The sequence below is a fragment of the Archocentrus centrarchus genome, chromosome 7 (genome assembly GCF_007364275.1).
Source record: "Archocentrus centrarchus isolate MPI-CPG fArcCen1 chromosome 7, fArcCen1, whole genome shotgun sequence".
NCBI classification, from domain to species: domain Eukaryota; kingdom Metazoa; phylum Chordata; class Actinopteri; order Cichliformes; family Cichlidae; genus Archocentrus; species Archocentrus centrarchus.
This window is the reverse complement of record NC_044352.1, coordinates 1,531,854-1,555,571: the sequence shown is the minus strand read 5'-3', so window position 1 is coordinate 1,555,571 and position 23,718 is coordinate 1,531,854. Positions and strand designations below refer to the sequence as shown.

Genomic DNA, 23,718 nt, shown 5'->3' with positions numbered 1-23,718 from the left:
GACCTTCAGCCACTTTAAATAACTTTTCTCATTTGTTTTAAACAGAGCAATAACAAGAGATAACCACTGTTCATGAGTTACAACTTCCTCACTAAAACCCAAAGAAATACAACACTGAGTAATGGCATGTACACCCCCAGCTTTTTGCCAAAGATTTATGTTTTTAAGACTCTGTCCTTTTCTAAAACGACCCATTATTAGTAACAGTGGAAAAATGCTTTGCCAAATGCTAGTTTTTACTTCCACGCTTTTCTCTGTCCTTGGAAATAAATCATCATTGTTGTGATGGTTTGAGTTAGAGCCACCTAGTGTTAAGTATTTGTACTACATGTCACTTCAAATTACTGTAGTTTTTGTCTATCATCATGGCAGTAATGTGAATTTTTAAAACTTTATTAAGAGACTGTGTTAGAATAATTTGACAGTATTATGTCAGTGGGTCACATGACCTGGAAGCTATTGAAGAAAAATCTCAATTTTTCACATAAAAAATTGCTAAAAAATATAAAAAGGCTTAAAATGAAAAGAAAATGAGTGTGCCTCATCTGTCTAGTGTAGGAGAACAATTTCACACAGATTTCGAGTCAGTGGGTCACATGACCTGGAAGCTATTGAAGAAAAATCTCAATTTTTCATATAGAAAATTGCTAAAAAATATAAAAAGGCTTAAAATGGAAAGAAAATAAGTGTGCCTCATCTGTCTAGTGCAGTAGAACAATTTCACACAAATTTTGAGTCAGTGGGTCACATGACCTGGAAGCTATTGAAGAAAAATCTCAATTTTTGGCTATAAAAAATCCTAAAAAAAATAAAAAGGCTTAAAATGGAAAGAAAATGAGTGTGCCTCATCTGTCTGGTGTAGCAGAACAATTTCACACAGATTTCAAGTCAGTGGTCACATGACCTGGAAGCTATTGAAGAAAAATCTCAATTTTTCACATAAAAAATTGCTAAAAAATATAAAAAGGCTTAAAATGAAAAGAAAATGAGTGTGCCTCATCTGTCTAGTGTAGTAGAACAATTTCACACAGATTTTGAGTCAGTGGGTCACATGACCTGGAAGCTATTGAAGAAAAATCTCAATTTTTTACATAAAAAATTGTTAAAAAATATAAAAAGGCTTAAAATGGAAAGAAAATGAGTGTGCCTCATCTGTCTAGTGTAGTAGAACAATTTCACACAGATTTTGAGTCAGTGGGTCACATGACCTGGAAGCTATTGAAGAAAAATCTAAATTTTTGGCTATAAAAAATCCTAAAAAAAATATAAAAAGGCTTAAAATGGAAAGAAAATGAGTTTGCCTCATCTGTCTGGTGTAGTAGAACAATTTCACACAGATTTTGAGTCAGTGGGTCACAAGATAAGGAAGCTATTGAAGAAAAATCTCAATTTTTCACATAAAAAATTGCTAAAAAAAAAGTAAAAAGGCTTAAAATGGAAAGAAAATGAGTGTGCCTCATCTGTCTAGTATAGTAGAACAATTTCACACAGATTTTGAGTCAGTGGGTCACATGACCTGGAAGCTATTGAAGAAAAATCTCAATTTTTCACATAAAAAATTGCTAAAAAAATATAAAAAGGCTTAAAATGGAAAGAAAATGAGTGTGCCTCATCTGTCTAGTGTAGTAGAACAATTTCACACAGATTTTGAGTCAGTGGGTCACAAGATAAGGAATTTATTTATTTTTGTTTCTCAAGAGTGTTTGGATCGGAAATTTATGGATGGTCCCTAAGTGAACCTCCGCGGGTAAGAGGAGGGAGCGGGAGAGAGCGGCTGGCCGAAATCTGAGTCCCTGAATCGGATCAACTGTGAGCTAGATGCCGCTAACTCCACGGAGCTTGAATATCCAATATCCAACTTGAAACTAACTTCACCGCGGTTGCTCCATCCACCCTGTTTGTTTCACGCAGGGAAAAACTGCAGTACGGAAGTTGAAATATGCAGATGATTGTTTATACGAAAAAAGTATTTCTAATCAGATCACTCGATTAATCAATGGAATAATCGATAGTTGGAACCCTATTTTGCTGTACTGCTTTCACTATACTGTATGAATAATCTTCATCTCCTGTAACATTTACTTGATGAGGACTGCCAGAGTCTGGCTGGCTCAGAGGTTCTCGCACACTTTGCAGTTTTATTTTATGTTAAAATATTAATAGTATTAATTTTGAAAGAGGAATTCTTATTTTTTATACCAGTTTAATTTTGTTCTACTTTACATTAAAAAGAGTTAATGCAAGCCAACCTGTTGTGGTACATTTTATTCACTAACCCAATGAGAATCAATATGGAATCGGAGTCACTACATTCTTATCCCATCCCTACTTAAGAGGGTGGGTGTGTGTGTGTGTGTGTGTGTGTGTGTGTGTGTGTGTGTGTGTGTGTGTGGTGTGTGTGTGGGATGGTAGCTGCGGTCCTGATGGGAGATGTATCAAAGGCATTCTGCAGATTTTGCAAGTGTTTGGGTGTGCACCGGATCTAAACAGGAAATGGGGGCTTGGAAGAGACAAACTTCCTATTGCTCATCCTGTGCTTTATTATAGGGCGCCAGGAGATAATCAAGGAGTTTCACTCGGAAAGAAAGTCAAGCTCAAATAAGCAACTTCACACTCAAAAATAAGCCCAAAAAAAATGCAACCCGCGATTCATGAGATTTAGAAGCGACTTTAGAAAAAAAACAAGCCCAAAGTCGCTTATATTAAGCGGACGTGGCAACACTGCTTTGTAGGTAGGCAGATGTCAGAGGTCACATTAACAGGCTATTAAAATCTGGCTTCCATCTGCAGACTCCAGGATCACAAACTTAGAAACTCTGGTTCTGACCAGGGTGCTGTGTACTGTCAGCATGGAGAAAGCACCACATTTAAATCCTAAATGTGGCTGCTTCCTTTATTTATGAATACACACTCAAAGCACTTTATGTAACATCCCTCATTCACTTCCTTCTACAGCTCAGTGCTTTCTGTGTAACAGTCACACTCCACTGAACATGTCAGAGAGCAACTTGGGGTTCAGCTTCTTGCCCAAGGATACTTTGGCACACAAACTGGAGCAGCCAGGAATCAAACCTCCAACCTTCCAATTAGCCCCCTGAGCTAGTCCCCCTGACATTTAACCTCTGACCTCTTCACAGCTGCCTTTCTTTCATGTGGACCCCAGATGTGTTTTATCTTTAAAGGTGTAGGAGAGAGAGGATGGTCAGTGAGAGCTGTCTGTAGGTTCTCATCCAGCTCGTGGTCGTCTCTGAGCCGGAATTATTTAATGCACTAAAATTCCACAACAGTGGCTGAATTAACAAGAACACAGCTGAGGGGGGGCCGACGCTCAGCTGTTTGGATTCGTAACATGGGGTTGGTGGAGGTTCAAAGTGTTGTTATAGTAAAGTCAGCGAACAAGCGTGTGAAGTGTGGTGGGTGTAGCTTGAACAGGATTCATAAATATTGGGAATCTGGGTCACATCATTCTGGACCAGATGCTGCTGAGGCTGTGGACGAGTTTTCTTCAGAACTCCAGGATCACCCCAACAGAGCACTTCGCTCTCAGACTGCTGGCTTACTTGTGGTTCCTAGGATACTTAAGAGTAGAATGCTTAAAACTTTCCTTTAGGATCAAGCTTATAGTTAGGGCTGGATCAGGTGACCCTGAACCCTCCCTTAGTTATGCTGCTATAGGCCTAGGCTGCTGGGGGGTTCCCATAATGCACCCTGTTTATACTCCACTCTGCATTTAATCATTAGTTATTATTAATCTCTGTCTCTCCCCCCTCAGCAGATGACCCCCCCTCCCTGAGCCTGGTTCTGATGGAGGTTTCTTCCTGTTAAAGGGAGTTTTTCCTTCCCACTGTCACCAAGTGCTGCTCATAGGGGGTCGTTTGGACTGTTTTCTCTGTATTATTGTAGGGTCTTTATCTACAATACAAAGCGCCTTAAAGTGACTATTGTGGGTGCCTGGGTGGCTTAGTGGTGAAGCTGGCGACCACATACACATGCTGCGGTGTGGGCGGCGCGGTTTCGCATCCCAGCCCGTCACCAACTTGCCCGTGTGTCTTCCCCCGTATCCTGTCTCTCTCCACTGTCACAAAAAGCCACTGTGGCAAAAAAAAGTGTTATATAAATAAAAAAAAGGACACAGTCATATCTTTTCTGTATTTTTATTGAGTCAAAATTATATAGGCTGCTATAGGAAGTACACAAAGATTAAAAAAAAAAAAGTTTTCCTCTAATAATACAAATAAAGTATAAAAAGTTCTTTTAAAATGTTTTTTTTTGTACTTTCATAAAAGATGAATAGAAAGGTCAAAGAAAATCGTTCAGTGGGATTATAAGTCACACAAGTCTAGAAATATCCTCAGTTTTCATCTAAATCAAACATCAAAAACTTCTGATTAATACGAGCTCTTCTACTCTAACATTAGGAAGCGAGCTTTATACTGTGTTAATATAAACTATGATATCAAATGTCTTAAAGAACAGTTACAAAAAGTTTTTTTTTTTTTTTCAAACAAAACATTCAACCTGTTCAGCAGTTATTAATGAAGCATGTAAACAAAGTTTTTGGTTTCTGAAACGACTTTCAAGTCAGAGAAAAGTTCCTGCCGGCACTTGGGTGACTTTTAAAGCACCGTGTCTGCAAATGAGCATGAAAGTCAAAGATGTGCATTTTAAAAAAATATGACGCAGTTCTTGGTCAAACGAGGGTTAAACGTGTAAACCTTTCTATGGATACAGTACACAAAAACACTGCAAAGGTTCCAGTGATCAGATCTGAGCAGAGAGCGTTGGGAGCAGGCAGACAGCGTGCACTCAGAGCAGGTCGTACAGGAGGTCGGAGGTAATGCCCCTTTGGTTTGGTGACAGCCTGAAAACAGCATCTCAGAGTCCTCCAGTTAAAAACTAACAGGTATTTCACAGGTACCCACAGGTGGTGCTGTCTGTGAACAGTAAAAGGTGCCTCGCCTCTGAAGTCAGTCGCTTAGACTTTATTTTGGGAAAATCACATCAGAGAGTTCACGACATAAACTCAACAGTAAGATCAGCTCCACCGGAGCCACAGTAACAGACCTGCCTGTGACCGGAGCATCATTATGGAGACGCATTAAAAAGCATTTTAAATGTGTCACAGTAGCTTTTACGTGTCGTGAAATAAGCATGAGCACCACACAGAGCAGCACCTCGAGATCGTCTCCGCGGCGGTCCTGTCGTTAGCGTTACTGGAAGCACCGTTAATGAAAAAGTAGTCAGTGATCTTTACCGCGGATGAGGCGCGGTCGCCAGTGTTTCCCAAAACACGTCTCCTCCCTCAGTGAGACCGAAACCGCAAGCTGACGATGTGCAGCGGTCAAATAAACCCCCCCCCCCCCCCCCCCCCCCCCCACACACAGTGAAAACATTTCTAAAGGTAACATCTAAACATCTACAGTAGCAAAAACATCGTAAGTGTTCATCAGCTGTCTGGAAACGATGACAAAGAGAAAAAACCCACTCTCCACTTTGTTTTTTCTTCTTGCATCGGCTCGTTTCAAGTATTTGAAGCACTGAGGCAGGTGATGCTCTCCTCTCTAAGCGCCCATATCACGCCTCATACTGCGCTCCTGTCCCGCCTCTAAAACGCTCGTGTTCTTCAGCCCGACTGTGAAACACCCCGTCTGCTCCTACGTACGTCCCCAGCACTAACAAAGCCCCCCGCTGTGGGCTTCCTGGGTCACGGGGGGCTGGGGCTCCTCCAGGATGAACGGGGTTTGGGCTCAGTGGTGAGGCGGGCGATGAGGTCAGACGACGTCACTGCATGGAGAGCAAACGGATCATCAGCCCGGTGAGGCAGCGGCTCACTCTTTATCCGAGCGGAGAGGCCCTGGGAGAGCGTCGGGAGCACAAACGAGGCGTTTCGGGCGGTTCTCTTTGGTTTGGACTTTGCAAACCTTTAACCTCGAACAGACTGAAGGACAAACTAAAAAGCACAATATGGGCACTTCAAGCTAGTGTGCTAATATAATATATAAAAAGTACATTTCTGTAAAAACAACAAATCTATCAATATAAAGTTCTCTAAATATAAAGCTAAATCCTGTGTCACGTCTCCAGGTTAGCTTCAGGTCCAGTAGCTTATACTGATCAATGGTTTTCCCAGGAGACGGGTTCCCAGTTTGGTCCTTTAAAAAAAAAAAAAAAAACAACCCGGCAGCAGTTTTACGGAAAAATGTGGACCAAAAAAAGCTCAGTATGATTTCTGGAAAACAGACCAAAGCTGGCGGCTAAAAAGGTGGAGCAGGACATCCGCTTCAACTTTGGTTCCCGTGAGTCTGAAAGTGTTTTTATTTGAGAGTAATAGTTCGGTTGTACCATCGGTACCACGCCGGTCTCCAGCTTCTAAAACCTCTAGGTGTTATCTTACAAACGATGCCTTCTGAGGCATTTTAAACAAAGTTAAATCCTATTAAAGTCACACTACAGTCCTAATGTTAATAAAGCAAAGGAGTGGGTGTCATTTTTCCCTTTAAACCCCCAGAGGAAGGGCAAATCGCCCTACTGGCCTCCATTATCCATGACCTCACTGTTGCTCACCTGACTTGACTCCGCCCCCTCTGGTTCCAGGGCAGCAGCACGCTCCCCTAAGCTGTGAATCAGTGTTAGTGTGTGTTATGTGGACCTAAGGCAGAATCCAGGCAGCTTCTATAAACGTTCCCGCCGCGCTGATGTTTAGTCAAACCAGCCACTTGCCTTCTGAAGTGGCCGGCCGAGCGGAGATAACGGCTGCAGCTGACGGTTCTCGGTAAAAAAAAAAGCTGGTGTGTGTGTTTGCTGGTGATGGCGGCTTTCTCTTTATTCACAGGCGAAGTAGTCTTTGAGCGGAGCGAACAGATGCCTGATGACGGGGACGCTCCAGGACCGGCCCAGGAGTTTCTGCCGGGCACCGCGGCCCATGTTGGACACATCTGTGTAGTGGACGGGGAAACCGAAGATCCTGCAGGGAGACGACACAACGGCTTTAGAGACAAAGAGCTGAAGATGATGTGATGAACAGCGGGCAAGCACCTCTGCGTTTGCCTCCCAGCGTGCACTGGCACTGTCGTACCTCCGTTACCTTGTGAGATCTGCCGGTAACGGCAGAACCTCCGTTAACCACTCACCTCTCCAGCTCCGTGCACCACAGTATGTCCTCCTTCCCGTTCATCAGCACAGGGAAGTGCTGGTCTTTCCCCTGTTTGATGGAGTTGGAGCGAGTAGTGATGGTGCGCACCTTTCCAAACTGAGACAGCAGATGCACCGTCAATCAAATGCGACCACAAAACAGCTGCACATGAAAATGTTGCTTTTCGTGACGACCGACCTTTGCCACTCTGCCGTGGTCCAGGCAGTCCTGCAGCTGCAGCTTGTCCATCCCTGAGGCACACAGAGGCCTGAAACACACCAGTTATCAAACAGCATTTGGTATTTTGCAGATTTAAGCCCAAAGATTTCAACAAGGAATCAGCAGCAGCTTACCTGTTCATACCCGGCAGGTTCCCCCAGAAGTATCGAGCACGGTGAGCAGCAGAGACCTCGATAGCATCGATCATCACAGGGTTACACTGCAAAATAAGGGCCATAAATAAATAAATCCATCCAGTAATGACTCATACAGACTCTCTTTCCTGTTTGAGTTGTTAAGAGTATCAAAATATTTGCTCAGATTATTCGTCAAGCTTAAACTGCATCTTGGATCCACGAAAATCGTTTGTTGGTGCCTTACATGCACGTTTTATAAAAACACACAAAACCTGCCATGTTTGCCCCACTTCTCACCTCCAGGTGGCAGCATTTCCATTCGCCCAACAAACCCGGCCTCTGTGGACTCTAACGAGCTCGTTTAGTGGACGTCTGCATCCCTCTGAGCACACAGGTGTGTCTGTGTTTCATTTTAGTGTCTGAATTTCAGATGATTATCAGTCGGTGTCCGGCTGATAATCGACGGGCATTTATGTGACATCTAAAAACATGTTTGTTCCATTTTCCTCCATGAAAATGATGCTTCTGTCTCGGCTCATTCACAGTAGTAAGACAGAAAGGGACGTCTCTATCGAGACGCTCAACAACCCGAGAAGATGACTTTCAGCCGTCCTGCAGAGCCAGCTTTGAGACCTGCTGCCATACATGTCAGCTGTATAATCATCCAAGATTTTTAGCTTTCTGATGAATCTGAACTCTTGAATTTGTTCTATGTCCTGGTCTCCAGTGAAACAAATCGTCCTGAATTTGCCCCCAAACACTTCCAAACTTTCCTTTTCTACCTGCCAGCTCGGTCTCTAAGAGGCGTTCACTGGTATCAATGCAGGAGCCTGTAACTGGGACCACAGGCAGTAAAACACAGCCTGACCTGGTGTGAAGGTGCAGCATGATCTAGGGGGGTCATTAATCAAGATAAATGGTTCACATCTCCAGTCCTGACTTCTTGCTTATTTTCCAAGATTTATATGACTGTAAATTCATTATTTTGTGGCTGCTCGGTCACTGAGGACCAAAATAAGCATCTCTGCAGACAGATCTCAGGAGCAGAGGTGCAGCATCTTCTCTCTGTGGCCGTCTGTCCATCTGAGCAGTCCACACACCTGAGCAGTCCACCTGAACAGCACTGAATGCGACGGATCGTCTTTCCGTTTCTGTCCGTCTGTCCTTCCAGAAATTCCTGAATCCAGACTGACTGTGAAGGTCATCATGAAGCTGGGAACATTTAATTCAAACCCATCCACAATCTTTAGAGTGATTAACAGACAGACTGAACCAATCACACGACCCGCTGATGAAAACCGGCAGTAATCACAGGTGTGTACTGATGACTTAACATGATTAAATACAGATTCAAAGAAAGAAGGAAGACACTTCCTTTCATTTGAGCACATTTCCCTGAACTTTAATGAAACTGAGTGAAGCTCGGTGGAGGTCTGTGGACCCTAACAGAGGGGCGAGAATGAGCCGAATTACTGCACATGGTTATGGTTTAAAAATTACTGCAATCCAGGCAGCTCGGTGGTTAGCACTGCTGCCTCACAGCAAGATTAGATGTAAGATTCAACTCATCGTCACTGTGCACACAACAAAATGAGCGTTCCAGATCACTCATCCAGAGAGAGCATCTGCAGCCAGAGACCGGCAATGTGGTTTAAGTGTCTTGCCCAAGGACACAAAGCCAGCGCAGGGACAGGGGCTCAAACCGGCAACCCTCCGGCTGCAAGGTGAGCATCCACCCACTGCGCCACTGCCACTGGAAGGTCCTGGGTTCAAATCCTCCATGTGGCTGGGGCCTTTGCATGTTCTCCCCGTGTCTGTGTGGGTTCTCCAGTTTCCTCCCACAGTCCAAAGACATGCAGTTAGTGGGGGTTTGGTTAACTGGTGGTTCTAAGATGCCCATAGGTGTGAGTGTGAATGGGGGTCTGCGCGTCGCCCTGTGGAAGCTGGGATGGGCTCCGGCCTGAACTTTACTGTAAATAAAACTGCATTAACTGCACAGTCTGCACCCGTGTGACTGACCTCCAGGAACCGTGAGATGTCCCTCTTGTCATTAACGGCCATGGCGACCACGTTCTCAAACATCCAGAAAAATGGCCGGTCCTCGCCCTCTTTGGGTTTGGCTTCACTCAGCAGGCGATAAAACTCGAAGAACAACCGCCCTGTACCTTCTGGACACACGAAAACATCGTCAAGGGTCAAGAAAAGTTCATCTCACTGCTTCAGGATGACACAAATATGGAGGCAGATTATCTCTGCATGACGGGAGAGCATCAGAAACAACCTGTAATGCAGAGACTATCACTCTGAGTGACATTAGTGCCTTTAAATGAGCAGAAATTCACCAAATCACACTTTAAATATGCCATAAAATGCAGTCAGCCACTCACCGTACAGGCCCTTCCTAGCAGGGTTAACGATGGAGAGGTCGTTGCAGGGACTTCCTCCGATCACCAGGTCAAACGGACCCCACTCCTGAATCTGAGCGAGACAGCAGCCCCGAGAGGGCGACGCAAAAGACAAACACGTTTTTAATGCTTCCAGCTCAAGTCAATACAGCATCAAATCAGCACAAACAGTCACCTCAAGGTGCTTTAGGTAAAGACCCCACAGTAAGAGAGAAACCCAACAGTCAAAATGACCCCCTATGAGCAGCACTTGGTGACAGTGGGAAGGAAAAACTTAACAGGAAGAAACCTCCAGCAGAACCAGAACCAGGGAGGGGGGGGTCATCTGCTGAGAGGGGGCTGAGGGGGGAGAGGAACTTTATTTATCCCTGAAAAAACCTCCTGTTTCAGTAAGAGAGGAAAACTGTGGTTTCACAAAGCAGAGCTCGAAAAATCATCTGAATAAAAACACTAATGAAACTAAATGAAACAAACAGCCTGCATTCTTTAAGCTTGTTTACACTTTAATTTAAAGGGTTGTGTGTCCTTGTGTTCATCTACACTGTTTGCTGACTGTCTCCATAAATGTGATCAGACAGCTTCAGATCCAACAGCCCACCAATAATCAGTTTATAATTATTAATTATTCATGTTTTGAGGTTAGAAACTGTAACTTTTGAAGCTTTTCTGGAGTGGTGGCCTAGGGGAGAAGAAGAGGGTTCATCACTGAGAGGACCCTGGTTCAAATCCTCGGGCTGGCATCACTGTGGGTCCCTGAGCAAGCCCACCCCCCCAGGGAGCTCCCCGGGCGCCCTTTGGCTGCCCCCTGCTACATGCTGTGCTGTGTGTACTACATACTCCATGTGTGTGATGGGTTAAATGCAGAGAATGAATTTCACTGCATGTATATGTATGTGACAAATAAAGCTCTTTCTTCTTCTTTTACGTTAAAAAAGTTAAAACCAGGAAACCAAAGAGTAAAAGTGATGATAGGAGCAGGAGGTGGCGTGCTCTAATTAATCTCTTAGATAACACACACACACACACACACACACACACACACACACACACACACACACACACACACACACACACACACACACACACAGAGAGCGTGACTAACAGGTGAAAAGGCTCCTGAGGGGATCTAAAGGCTGAAGCTGCTCTTTGTTGCAGCTGCCAGCTTCGCTCTGCGTAAAGCTGCACATGAAGCAGAATTAACTGCTGGTTTTTAGATCTCCTCCCAGCCTAAAAACACCTGAACAAGCTCAAACTCTTCTTCTTCAGCCTGTAAACAAAGCAGCACGTGGTGACGTCCTCTGGGGTCAAACTGAGACCACAGAAGAGGCAAAAGCAGCGCTGCGAATGTGTTACAGACACATCATAAAAACACACGTTTGATAAACATTAACAACAACACCAGTGTTGATATAACACCATAGTTATGCTAGTAAAATTATATAATACAGAAAAATCAGGTGTCACAATAAGAGCCGCTCCTAAAAACAGTTCCTGTCCACCACAGACAGAGGGCGCCATCACAGACAAACATTACCATCAGTATTGTCTCTTTCACCACCTCTTCCTCAGCAACCAAATGCCACATGTTGGCATATAGTTTTCTGATTGGTTGATGTGGTGCATTTTTTCCCCACCAATAGGAAAGGGGATGTTATGAATTCTTTAGTTTGTTTGATTTTTTACTAACAAGCACTTCATGTTAGCATAAATGCGTATCCAACACCAGAACAATTTACAGGAAAAAGCACGGCGTGAGTTATTGATCATGACTCTGGTTTTACTTGGCCAATCAACATAATTTAAAAATTGGTATGTAGTTTGAAGTCTGCACTTTTGACTAATGTTGAAACAGAGACTCAGCGAGGCTGCATCCTGCTGCTACGTCATCTTAAATTGGTGATGTCAAATATGGACACTTTATGGCTTAAAAACCAACATGATGACAACCAAAACTCCAACACTCAGGCTTCAAAATATCCAGAAACCAGCAGGTGACATCACAGCGGCTGCATCCATCATCTATATACAGTCTATAGCTGTAGCCCAGGATCCAGCAGGAATGATTGCCATACAGTCTGCATACATTAAAGGTTATTAAAGCTGCATTTACAGTAAACCTAAACGAGATCTGTCAGTCTGCAGGCACCTTTACTGTGGTGGGATAAACCCTAAACCCTTAAAGATGTTCCTGTTGTGTTCACAACAATCAGCTGTACGATGACTAACGCCTGTTTTCTTCCCACTTTGTGTCTGTGACAGAGGAATTAATATTTGATTTACTGATGACTGAAACAAACTGCTGTTTAACGGGCCTAATATGAAATAAGCGAAAGCAGCCATTCCTAATCTCATGAGCGCTGAGCTCTAACATCACAAAGATCTGAAATGATCACATTTCAGATTCTAGACTGAATAACAGATCAGATCAGCTGCAACAGCAGATGTTTGATGTAAATGGCTGCAAATAAAAAGTTCTTATTTATTTGTTGTAAATAACCTCCTGTGGCCGACATGCAGCATCGTTATAGCCCATCAGGGGGCAGCAGATTGGTTCTGTGTTCCTGATGTTCTTGGTTCTTAACCCTAGAAAAACATGTTGGCGTTTTTCCACATTTTTCCATTTCAGTTTGAGCTCAAACCCATCAGACTGAAACTACACTGAAGAGGAAGTTTAGACAAATTTTCTCCTGCTTACATTTTTCTTGGTGATGTTCCTCACATCGTGGACGTACTTGATCTTTCCTTCATGTCTGACGACCCCCACTGAGATGGAGTCCTCACACACCTCTGATGCCACGTACTGGCCCACCTTAAAACCCAGATCTCTCAGAACCAGGTAGCCTGAAAACAAGCATACAAACACGAAGCATCAGTATGTGACACACGCACACACACAGTGAGAGGACAAGTGGCTCGAGGAGGAGGAGGTGTTAATTCCCATCTCAGCTGCAAACTGACCCAGTTCGTAGGTCATGGTTCACTGAAGCCAAATGAACAAGCAAACCTGAGGCCACTGAAACAGCCAAGCTGTGACTGTGGTTCCACAGTCACAGCTTACAGTTCCACGTGTAACACTAAGCCTCTATTTTTTTTTTCTGGACGGTCACTCTAAACAGAACCTGCAGCAGGTCCACGAGCCGCTATCCCACCCAGAACCAGCACCATCCAGCTGCAGGACAACTTGGACAAGGTGGAGTCGGTTTGCAGGAGGAGAGAATTCAGGAATTTATTGAAACAAAACACACAGAAATATTTGCAGGGGGAAAAAATGATGATTTAATGTTGAATTTAAGGCAGCCTGAGCTCGCCTTCATCCTCACCGGTGGCAATGCCGTCAAACAGGGAGAGGACTCTGATCGGTCGTCTCTGCTCTGCAGGGACCGCTGCGTAAATCTTTGGTTTCTCCTGGAAGGTGAGCAGAAACAATAAAATGAGACAGTTAGTCCACAAAGAGAAGATTAAAAGGCTGTGAAGGAAACAGCGACGATCCTCCTGCTTCAGGTGTTCTTCTCAAAGTTCAGTCCAGCTTTGTCCTGAGGTAACAGGAGACGCAGATCATCGTGTTCATCACGGCTTTGCAGGAAGCACTAATGAAATTCATCCACATGATTTTTTTTTCTTTTACAGTGCTTTTTATTTTCTCAACTTCCTGCCAGCTGCTGCTGTCACCTGACACAGGTGAGCCAGCCGTTTATTCCTTTGTTGCTCATGATTTCATTTTGGTGCAACAAATGTTTGGACACTAGGGGGCACTCACTTATGTAGGGACTGTATTTCTACAGGAAGGGTGTATCCACTCAGGTGTGCTGCGAAGCCAATCAGGTTACAGCAGGTGTGAGAGCACTGAGTCAGTTGACAGAGTGGCTCGTGGGCATTTGAAAGTAAGAAAATGAGCTTCCATGCAGCAGCTAAGCCTGTGTGTTCAGGAAGCTGCAGTCATGTGACCCTTTGACCTAAAGTGTACCTGAGTTACCTGCTGCTCCCACACTGTGACAGTCCCTGCTCACATCGTTTCCTCTGAGCAGTTTGTGAGTAAAACCATTCAGTGTTCAACAATTCAAATTCTGACCCGAGGCTCGGACCGCTGGAATGAAGCACGGAGGGAGGAGCCTGTTTCCTGAAACTCTTCACAGCACCGATAAAAAGGGCGTGTCCTTTAAATCAGCACCAAAAGGTCTGAACACGTAAATCACCGATGGCCACATCAAACATCTTCTTGGAACTCCTTCCTGGGTTTAGCTTCCATGTTTGGTGAGGTCACTGTGTGTGTGAGCCAGCCTGAACCCCCGGCCTGGGCGGAGCCTGCGGGAGTACGATGACCTCTGACTGCTGATGGCGCTGGACGTTTTGGCGACAGGATGCAGGGACCGCCTCGGTTTCCTTATCAGGAGAGCTGAAGCAGGAAGGTCACAAACTCACATTATTCTGCAGAACCACATCTGTTCATAAAGTCAGTGATGAGAGCTGACTACGACTCAGGGATCAAACAGCAGTCTGCAGCTCGGGAATCGAACCAGAAGACGGTTTTTGGGTGTTCATGAGGTGGTGCACAATAAACTGATCCCACAGGGTGAGAGTGTCAGCATCCCGAGGCATCATGGGAACAGCGTTCACCTATACACCGGCTCCCAGTGACAGTAACACATTCGACACTCACAGCCGGCCCAACTCGCCAGGTTTGGCCTCCTGCAGCTCCGCCCCCTTTCCCAAAGTTCAGGTTTATTGGTCAGTGTGCTGACTGAATGGAGGAAACATGAGGCACACAAATGTAAGTGGTCTTGAGGAAGTGATGTAATCTGACTGGGTGTGGGTTTTTTTTGTTTTATTTGTGCAGAGTCTTTCTTACGTTTTTGATTTTTTTTTTTACTGAAGGAGAAAAAACATTCATGTCATTCCACACAAAAATCGGAAGTTTGCTACGAAACACTTTAAAACAATCCGAGTGACTCACAAACTCCTGTCCGTTATCGTTGGCGAAGAACTCCTGCAGCTTGAGGCTCCAGTCGTGCCGTCGTTTGAGGACGCCGTACTGCTGCAGCGGCTGGCACATGTAGCATCGCCACGGGTCCAGATAGCGAGCGTTGTTGGACGCCCCCGGGTCAACCAGGATGTCCAGACAGTCCACGCAGAAACACCTGGAGGAAGCAGGTGGAGAGGAGGTGAGCGGAGGGAGGCGAAGAGCGAAGATGAAGGAGTGAGTGCTTCCTGTTCGTCACACCTGCAGCAGTTCACGTTCCCGCAGAGCAGAACCTCTCGCCCACCGCAGCAAACGGTGCAGTAAGACTGGTAACCGTCATCATCGTACATGTAGGACATCTCCAGGTACACGTCCTAAACACACACACAGCAACAGCCTCCTTATTTTTCACTCATTTACCCAGGAAGTCCCTTCAGAATAAAAGCTCCTTCAAAGGAGACCTGATCAAAAAGGTTAAACTACACAATCAAGGTTATAAACATGTAATGAGAACACAACAGTCCAGCAACCTTTAAACTCTCCTGAAGAGTCAAAACAAGTTTTTAATGACAGAATTTATGTTTTTATTGCCTCTCCCATCAGCATGGCCCGTCCAGCTTTAATATTACTTCCTGTTTTATTTTGAAGATCAGATCCTCGTGGGGTTTTCTGTAGTTTGACTTCCTTTCTTTACTCGTTCTCTTTTTCCACCCTCATCATTGAAGTTCCCCTCCGCCCTCTATTTGCTCAGTGTTTGGATCACCTGGCTGAAGTCTACCTGAGCCTCCACCTCCTCTGTGCACATGCGGTACATTTGTTGGATTTTGTGGTCTGATTAAAAACTTCCCACATCATCACAATCTCACCTGACTTGGTGCCTGATTGCCAAATACTGCTGTGATTGATTCTATGCTGATAAATCTTAACTCCAGCCCCGCCCCCACATCCTGAATGGATGTATGGAAGGAAAATAGCTGTGCCTCGTTAACCCAGAGGGTGTCTGATTATAACTAATCATTGACTCTGCAGAGCTTATTAATAAGTCTGGAGCTGTCTCAGATAAGCAAGTGGTCACACGCACTGTGGTCAAAGTCCCGGCAACTGTCAGCTAAAACGGCACCACGCTGCCACGGCAAGAGTTTCCCTGTTTAACCGTTTGCGGATTCAAACATGCCTGTTTTTTTCCTGGGAAAATCCCACGCTGCTCAAAGAGGAACTGAAGTCATTTTGGCTTTGAGATTATTTTCATTTAATGGCAACAAACTGAAATCCTGTTTAATTTAATTAATTAATTACATAATAAAAGCACTGTAAATATTATTCCAGTGCAAATATTAGGTGGTGAGTTTAGGACCAGCAGCTCTTATTATTGTTTATGATATCCAGATCGAGTTTCTCCTTCTCTGCTGTGAATGAGAGCGATTTTTTTTTTTTTTTACTTCCTGTTGGAGCGTTTAAGAAGTCAAATTAAACTCTGCAGAGGAGGAGGAGGAGGAAGGACTTTCTGTCTGTTTGAATTAGGCTGTGGTGGTATTACAGTTTTACGGTACAGCAGAAACACTCCCGTTTCTCTTAAACTGCCACATAGAGGCTGTATTTGTTCATGTGCTGCAGGAAAAGGCCACCAGAGGGCAGCGTGTGACGAACACTCAGCTGAGCTGAGCCTGCTGTGAAAGAGTCACAGAACGTGACTCCAGCTTTGCTGCTGGGGGAGGTCCAGAGGTGCACAGAGAGACGACCCTGAAGGGGAAATCTGTTTTTGTGGTTTTTTTGGGTGATTTGCAGAATATTTTGGTTGCACCTCATTTTCATTTCTTCATGTATTCACTCTCTTTGCTAAAGCACTTTATTTCCTCTCACACAACCAGTTTTATGACTTCTGTCAAATACTGGCTTTAAGCCAGTCTTAACCCCAACGGCTCATTATATTACAGGTGTGTGTGTGTGTGTGTGTGTGTGTGTGTGTGTGTGTGTGTGTGTGTGTGTGTGTGTGTGTGTGTGTGTGTGTACAGGGGGGCTTAACAGGTTTGTTTATATTAATACTAATATGGAAGTTTAATTTTACGTGTACCTGAATCAGCCTGTGGAGACTGTATGTGCATAAATGCTTTATAATATATGTGTTTATTATCTAAATGTATCTTTTATTGATCATTATGTGCTGCAGGCTTTAAATCATTACTGACTATTGTGTGTCTGCTGCTCTACCTTGCATGTCAGGCACAAGCCTCCTTCAAACAGCGGGTGGAAGGTTGCACTCGTCTTTCCACAAGAGAGACAAAAGTCTGCGAAAACACACACACACACACACACACGGATCAATCTGCAGTTCAAAAACTGGGATATAAGTGCCAATGATAATAATTCACTCATTAATTCATAAACATGGAGGTGGCAGTTTTTACCTTCAATACTTCTTTTATTCTTCAGGACTTCATTCACCATTTGTTCTGATGGAAAACGATAAACAAAAACCATCAAAACATCTGAAGATTCGTGTTTTCCACACGAGCATCCGCATTTAAATAAATACTCACCTGAACATAAGTAATGCAAAGAATTCAGGTGGGAAAAGCCTCAGAATATCATTTTATTCAAAACTTTAATTCCTAAGAAAAAACAATAATTTAACAGCTTCATTTCCCAGTTACTTAAATGTAGGTTAGTCCTAATCACTCACTCTGCTGATTTACATGGCGATCGCTTCATTTTTGTTTTCAAATGTACTCATTTTAACTGTTCACATACTTTAACCTACAAACTGGGAGCATTGCTCATTTTAGCTCCTTCCTTTTATTCTTGGACTCTACCAGAGCAGCTCTGCATGAGTCAGTTCATAATAAACCTTCTTTATCTGATCCTGGGTGCAGCCCCCTCAGGTCAAACAAGTTGTTTTAGCTCCTCCCCTCCTCAGAGAACTTTTACCTCACTGGCTGAAGTTTTGAAGAGCAGGTGGGTGGGGCTTATATCCTTGCTCTCTGACATCACAAAGATCCCATAACCTAAAAAACTGTGATCGAATGAGTGCAGCGCGTTTCTTCTCTGAGGACCTGTGACCTATTACCTCTGCTGCACAGCTCCTCGGGGGCAGACTTGCTCTTGCAGAGACTGAGTTTGGGCCGCTTTGCACTGGGGAAATACTCGGACATGGACACATCGAAGACCTGGTGGTCCAGAGGGTTACTGTCTGCACACACACACACACACACACACACACACACACACACAGAGTTATTTCCTGCAGCCTGTTTAGGATAAACACAGAATGACAGTGTGGCTCTGCTGCCTTGCTCACTGGCGCTGTGTGTGGGTTTCAGCCCTTCCTCTCCTTTGGGCAGAAAGCCCCCATTGGCCCAGTCCAGCATGGGTTTGACCTGGTCCTCTGGACTGCTCGACTTGCAGGGAGTAAACACCTTCTCTGCCCGGATGCTCGCCATCTGAGAGGGAGACAGATGTTACCCATCAGGGAGAGCAGCTCTCAGTTTACACTCAGGACTAACGAGGCAGGCAAAGCTAAAGCAGTAAAACATATAAACAGACACAAATTAGTGAGTGAAAGCAATCTCAGAAGAAAAGGATCTCCCATCGTCCGGTTCCATCCATCCTGTAAATGAATGCAGGAGGGACAGTGAGCCAGAACAGCCTGTAACGACCTCCAGTTAATGAGCTTTCAAATCTGATGGGCAGGAGCACATCACTGAGTGAGTGCTGCAGCCTGCCGCTGCTTCCAGCGACTGCATGGAGACACTTGCTCAGTACTATGAAGATAAAGACCTGTTCACACCCTCAACACATCCTTCGCATCCCTGTGAAGCACTTGTGCACTTCAGCATCCAGCTAGCCATCACAGCTGCTGCTGCAGGCCTCACTGTGCAAAATGTATCTGTAAATGAAAACAAACTCGTATTTTATTCACAGTAGAACAAAAAACATATCAAATGTTTACACTGAGAAAAATATGAGATCATTTTGAATTTGATGGCAGCAACGTGCCTCAAAAAGTTCAGTTATATTATTTTCTACTGTGAATAAAATCTGAGTTTGTCATGGAGCGGCCGTGTGGCAGGCAGGCAGGAGGACCCCAACGCAGCACACGCCAGGCAGAGGTAAGATATAAACTCAGACTTATTTGGCAGAGCTAACAAAAGGCAGGACCAGCGGCATGACACGCAAAACAAAAATAACTCGACTTCCATTCCAAAGCACAAAACAGGACGCACACAGCAGGGGAATCATAAGACACAACAGGCACTGAAAACACAGGACTTAAACACACAGGAGAGCTAATGAGGGGAGTGGGAACAGCTGGGGACACAGGTGATGACAAGCCCAGGGGAAGCAAAACTGAACACAACAGACAGAGACCGGATGACTATCAAAATAAAACAGGAAGTAAGGCGAGGAAACAGAGACGCAGACCTGACACAGAATACAGGGAGAACACAAGAAACTAGAAATAACAAATTAAAGCACACAACCAAAAGAAACCCAGAACAGAACAGAACAGACAAGATTAAGCAAAAACAGGACTCCAGACCATGACAAATCATTATGTTCTGTTTTTATTTAAATTTTACTTTCCTGGAATTGGATTAGTATTTCCCAGGGAGAAGGTACATGGACTGGTTCCAATACACACACACACACACACCGATGAACCCAGCAACTCAGGCTTCAATATCTGGACCAAGGACACTTTGGCACACAGACTGGAGAAGGCAGGGATTGAACCACCAGCCTTCTGATTAGAGGACGACCCGCTCTGCCTCCTGAGCCACGACTAGCACAACGAGAAAGTACAACTCTTCATTAAGAACGATGTATTTCAGAGGGAAGGACTGCACAGCGTCATAAACTTGTCAGGGTCCTGGCCCGGTGGCCCAGTGCGCCTCGTTTCTTGTGTCTTCAGTTCTGAGTTAAGATTTTAGGTTGCTATGGTTTTCTGTTACAGTGTATCTGTTTTGTTCTCATGTCTTAGTTGTGTGTAGTTTTGTTATAGTCTTCAGGTTGTGTTTCTTATAGTTTAGCTTCCCTTCCCATTGTTTCCTTGTGTAATGTTTGATTCCCTCTGTCAGGTTTTCTGTGTTACATTTGCGTGTGTGTTAGGTTGGGTCACTTCCTGTTTTATTTTGGCAATCTTGGTTCCTTGTGTTTTGTATCTCGGTTTACTTCCCCTTGAGTTGTCAGTGTATTGTGTTCAGCTGTGCTCTCACCTGTTACCCTCTCCCTCGTTCTCCCTTTGTGTTTATATCGTCTGCGTTTTCACTCGCTCCTTGTCGCGTCCTCGTCTCTGCATGGTCAGTGTTGTTGTCGCTGCCCTGCTGTGTGCTTCATGTCTCATGCCACGTTCATAGTTATGTTTATGTTCAAGTTTAGTAATGGGTACTGCGGGCACCTGACCAGTCTCGCTTTATGTTTGACCTTGTTAAATAAAGTCTAAGCTTAATTACAGCTCTTGCCTCTGAGTCCTGCTTTGGGGTCCTCTGCTTTGCCTGTGCCAGCAGAACGTGACAAAAGTCTTACCTGCAGATACTGCTGTTTGCTCTGTTCAGCCGCCTCCACATCCAGTGTGGCAGACATGCTGCTGACTCTGCTTTCACTGCTCTGAGATCAGTGTTATTGCACACATGCACAGATATGTGTGCAAACAGAGGCTGCAGCAGTAAGCAGAAGAGCAAATTATTGAAATCTCATATCAACAGAGTTTGTTTATTTGAAACATTTGCAGCAGGGAGCAACACTGTTACACCACCCATATTACTCCTACAGCAGCACCCACACAGGGTGGAAACAATGTTATCTGATAGAGTGAGTATACATTAAAAGACCCACAAAGCATCAGTCAGTAAACCTCTGTGATACTGATGTGGTCAGTAAGTATCAGAAGGGGTGTTAATCAGTTTCAGCTGCTTTGGTGTTCATGACATTACCAACAGGTGCACTAGAGGGGCAACAATGAGACACCCCCCTAACAGGAATGGTTTACAGGTTTGCTGTGTCTCCCAGCACAGTCTCAGAGCATGGAGGAGGCTCCAGGAGACAGGCAGTTCCTCTAGGAGAGCTGGCCAGGAGAAGGTCCTTAACCCACCAGCAGGACCGGGATCTGCTCCTTTGAGCAGGAGGAACAGGATGAGCTCTGCAGAGCTACAAAATGACCCCCAGCAGGCCTGAACAGATGCATCACTTTTCACTTTGATTTTCAGGGTGTGTTTGAGTTCAGCCTCTGTAGGCTGATCATTTTCATCTCCATCAAACGATGTGGCCTCCTTTCATTCCTCACATCACCCAGTCTGTACCAGCACAGGTATCCAGCAGGATTATTTCCCATTGAGATCTCGTGTTTTCAAAGTCTTTCTTTTTTTGAGCCGTGTACATTAACGTCACACAAGGACTGATGACAGGCCTCTGTGATGTCATCATTACTGGCCCTGTTGGAATGAGAGCTTTGTGACAGGAGATCCGATGAAGAAGAATCAGCTTTAAATGGAGCCTGAGTCCATCTAAACTCTCAAATGGTAAGCAGATACTCGAGCGTGTCCAACGAACAGATGCTGACCTTCAGTCATGAAGCCCTGTTTGTAAAACAGAGTCCAGCTCCTGAAGAGTCTTCATCCAAAAGCTGTGAAGGCTTTTAGCAGGAGGACGAGAGTCTGACAGACGGAGGCGTGACAGGCAGAGAGAACCGGCTGTTTACCTGAGACGCAGACGGACAGGATGACGAGGAAGGAAGACGGCCGCAGGCCGACTCTCGTGCTGTCTCACACACACACCTGTCAGACGCACACGCGCACGCGCCATAAAACAAACACAGGTGGTAATCAAAGACTGCTGAAAGACACGGAGTCACTCAAAGTAAACTGAGGCTCTCTGACGTCTCAGGTCTCTGTCTCTGCAGCCTGAGCTCTATTTAAACCTGATCTAACATAACATACATTTAAACAAATTTCTGCATCTGCAGTGAAATCCTGTGTTCATCCTGGTTTAATCACTGACATTAATGTGTGTATATTTCTGCCCAGCTGACTGCAGACAGCCCTGATACTTCTTATCTGTGCTGTAATCAAATATTTTCTGCTGAGGCTCCAAACTGTTCCTGCCTCCCTGTCTGCTCTCAGCAAAGGAAACATCTCCATGAGAACTTCATTTTATAAAGCTGGTGAAATAACAGAGAGGAGGAATCCCTGTCAGACACACACACACACACACACACACACACAGGTGCAAACATGCACAAATGCACTTCCAGTGAACCAGTTTGTTCTTGGCATTGAATCACTCGACGTGTTTTTGCAGCAGTTTAGACTGAAACTCAATCACTGACACACAGACACACACAGACAGCAGATTATCTTCAATCACTGCATGTTGTATTTTGTATGTGTGTGTTATGTGTTTTTGTTGTGTAGACCTGGGATCTCTGTGTAGGTGACTGTTGGGATTTGGTGCCATATAAATAAACCTGAACTGAATCTCTGGTGTGCTGTATAGTTTGATGGGTCTTCCCAGGAGTTGCAGATTAGCCCTTCAGCGTGTGTGTGTGTGTGTGTGTGTGTGTGTGTGTGTGTGTGTGTGTGTGTGTGTGTGTGTGTCCCTCAGTCTGGGTTTTGGGTCCTCCTGGCCGGCCTACCCTCTCCCTCCTTTACTCACCTGATCCTCATAATACTCTCACCTGTTTGCTGCTCAGCAGAGCGGGCCCTAACCTGAAAAAGGCAGACGTCTCCATCAGTCCAGCCTGGTAAAAATTCATTTCTTGTGGACGGTTTCCTCATCGCCTCTCTTTGTTGGGACAGCAGCAGCTGAAGCAGCTGAGCTGTAAATAAACTGTTACCCTCACCTCTGTTCTGCGCTCGTGTCCGTAGTTTGAAGTCCTCTGAGTGTGGTATTACTACCTGATGCTCCTGAGTTTTATAGTCATTTTATAGTCACTCATTACCCGGAGTGTACTGTGTGCGTCTCAGCTTGTCCTTTGTCGTGTTTCCCTGCTCCGTGTTTCCTCGGAGAGTCCCAGCTTTTGCTGGATCGCCCGGCTCAGCGTTTTTGATGAAGAGCTCAGCATGAAGGCTGCTTTTCTGGCGTGCTGCCCGCCACGCTGCTGAGTTTGTTTATGTCATATATTTTTACACCGATGCCCACAAACACACACCGTGACTGTTCAGGAAACAGCATTACGATGTCTGCTGTAACAAACAACCCTAAAGTGTCAGATGGTATTTTCCTCAGGTACAGGACTCACAGGCACGCTCTCACTCAGTGAATAAAACAGAAACTCAGACAGGGCGTGTTTAAAGGCTGCTGTTGGCCAGCAGAGTAACTTTAAGCTGCCGTAGTTGTAGTTTAGTTACTCGTGGTTACCTGCCTCTGCCCTGCAGCAGGCCGGCGACCTGTGCGGGGTGCATCCCAGCTCTCATCCCATGGAAGCTGGAATAGACTCCCGCCTGACCCCGACCCCACACTGGAGAAGTGGAGGAAAATCGATGGAAGGATAAAACTCCTGATCTGCCCCACCCATGAAACTGCCATAGCTCACCTGGCTGCCAAAGGGCGTGAAGTCATTTTACGGAGTAATGAAACGGTAATGTAACGAGTAGTGTAACAATTTACCAAGTAATTATGTAACGTACTGCATTAGTTTTATGAAAAGTAAAGAGTAATGTGAAAACTACAGGAAATGACACAGCTGTGTCGATCAGAGCGAACACCCCAACCCTGAAACTGACCTCCAGCGCCTGGAAGACCGCCCTGCGGTACGAGGCCAGCTTGGTGTACGAAGCCTGGCTGAAGAACTTGGGGAAGGCGGTGAGGGAGTCCAGCTTGTCTGCTGAGACCTGAAGAGGAAAAGCCGGCGTCAAACACAAGTCTGACCATCAT

General features: G+C 44.9%; 1 protein-coding gene across 1 annotated transcript in view; it reads right to left on the bottom strand.

Annotated features, from left to right (window-relative positions):
- Positions 1–5,389: 5,389 nt before the first annotated feature.
- Positions 5,390–23,718, bottom strand: part of dnmt3bb.1 (DNA (cytosine-5-)-methyltransferase 3 beta, duplicate b.1) — a 57,953-nt gene continuing 39,624 nt past the window's right edge. Inside the window, exons 8-22 of the mRNA XM_030733124.1 lie at positions 23,568–23,675; positions 18,146–18,287; positions 17,915–18,037; positions 17,256–17,300; positions 17,059–17,135; positions 15,112–15,224; positions 14,845–15,028; positions 13,214–13,298; positions 12,589–12,734; positions 9,876–9,966; positions 9,508–9,656; positions 7,486–7,571; positions 7,331–7,400; positions 7,131–7,249; positions 5,390–6,964 (exon numbers count right to left, since the gene is read on the bottom strand). Coding sequence (XP_030588984.1) covers positions 6,823–6,964; positions 7,131–7,249; positions 7,331–7,400; positions 7,486–7,571; positions 9,508–9,656; positions 9,876–9,966; positions 12,589–12,734; positions 13,214–13,298; positions 14,845–15,028; positions 15,112–15,224; positions 17,059–17,135; positions 17,256–17,300; positions 17,915–18,037; positions 18,146–18,287; positions 23,568–23,675 — 1,680 coding nt within the window. The 3' untranslated portion in view covers positions 5,390–6,822. The remainder of the gene's footprint in view (positions 6,965–7,130; positions 7,250–7,330; positions 7,401–7,485; positions 7,572–9,507; positions 9,657–9,875; positions 9,967–12,588; positions 12,735–13,213; positions 13,299–14,844; positions 15,029–15,111; positions 15,225–17,058; positions 17,136–17,255; positions 17,301–17,914; positions 18,038–18,145; positions 18,288–23,567; positions 23,676–23,718) is intronic.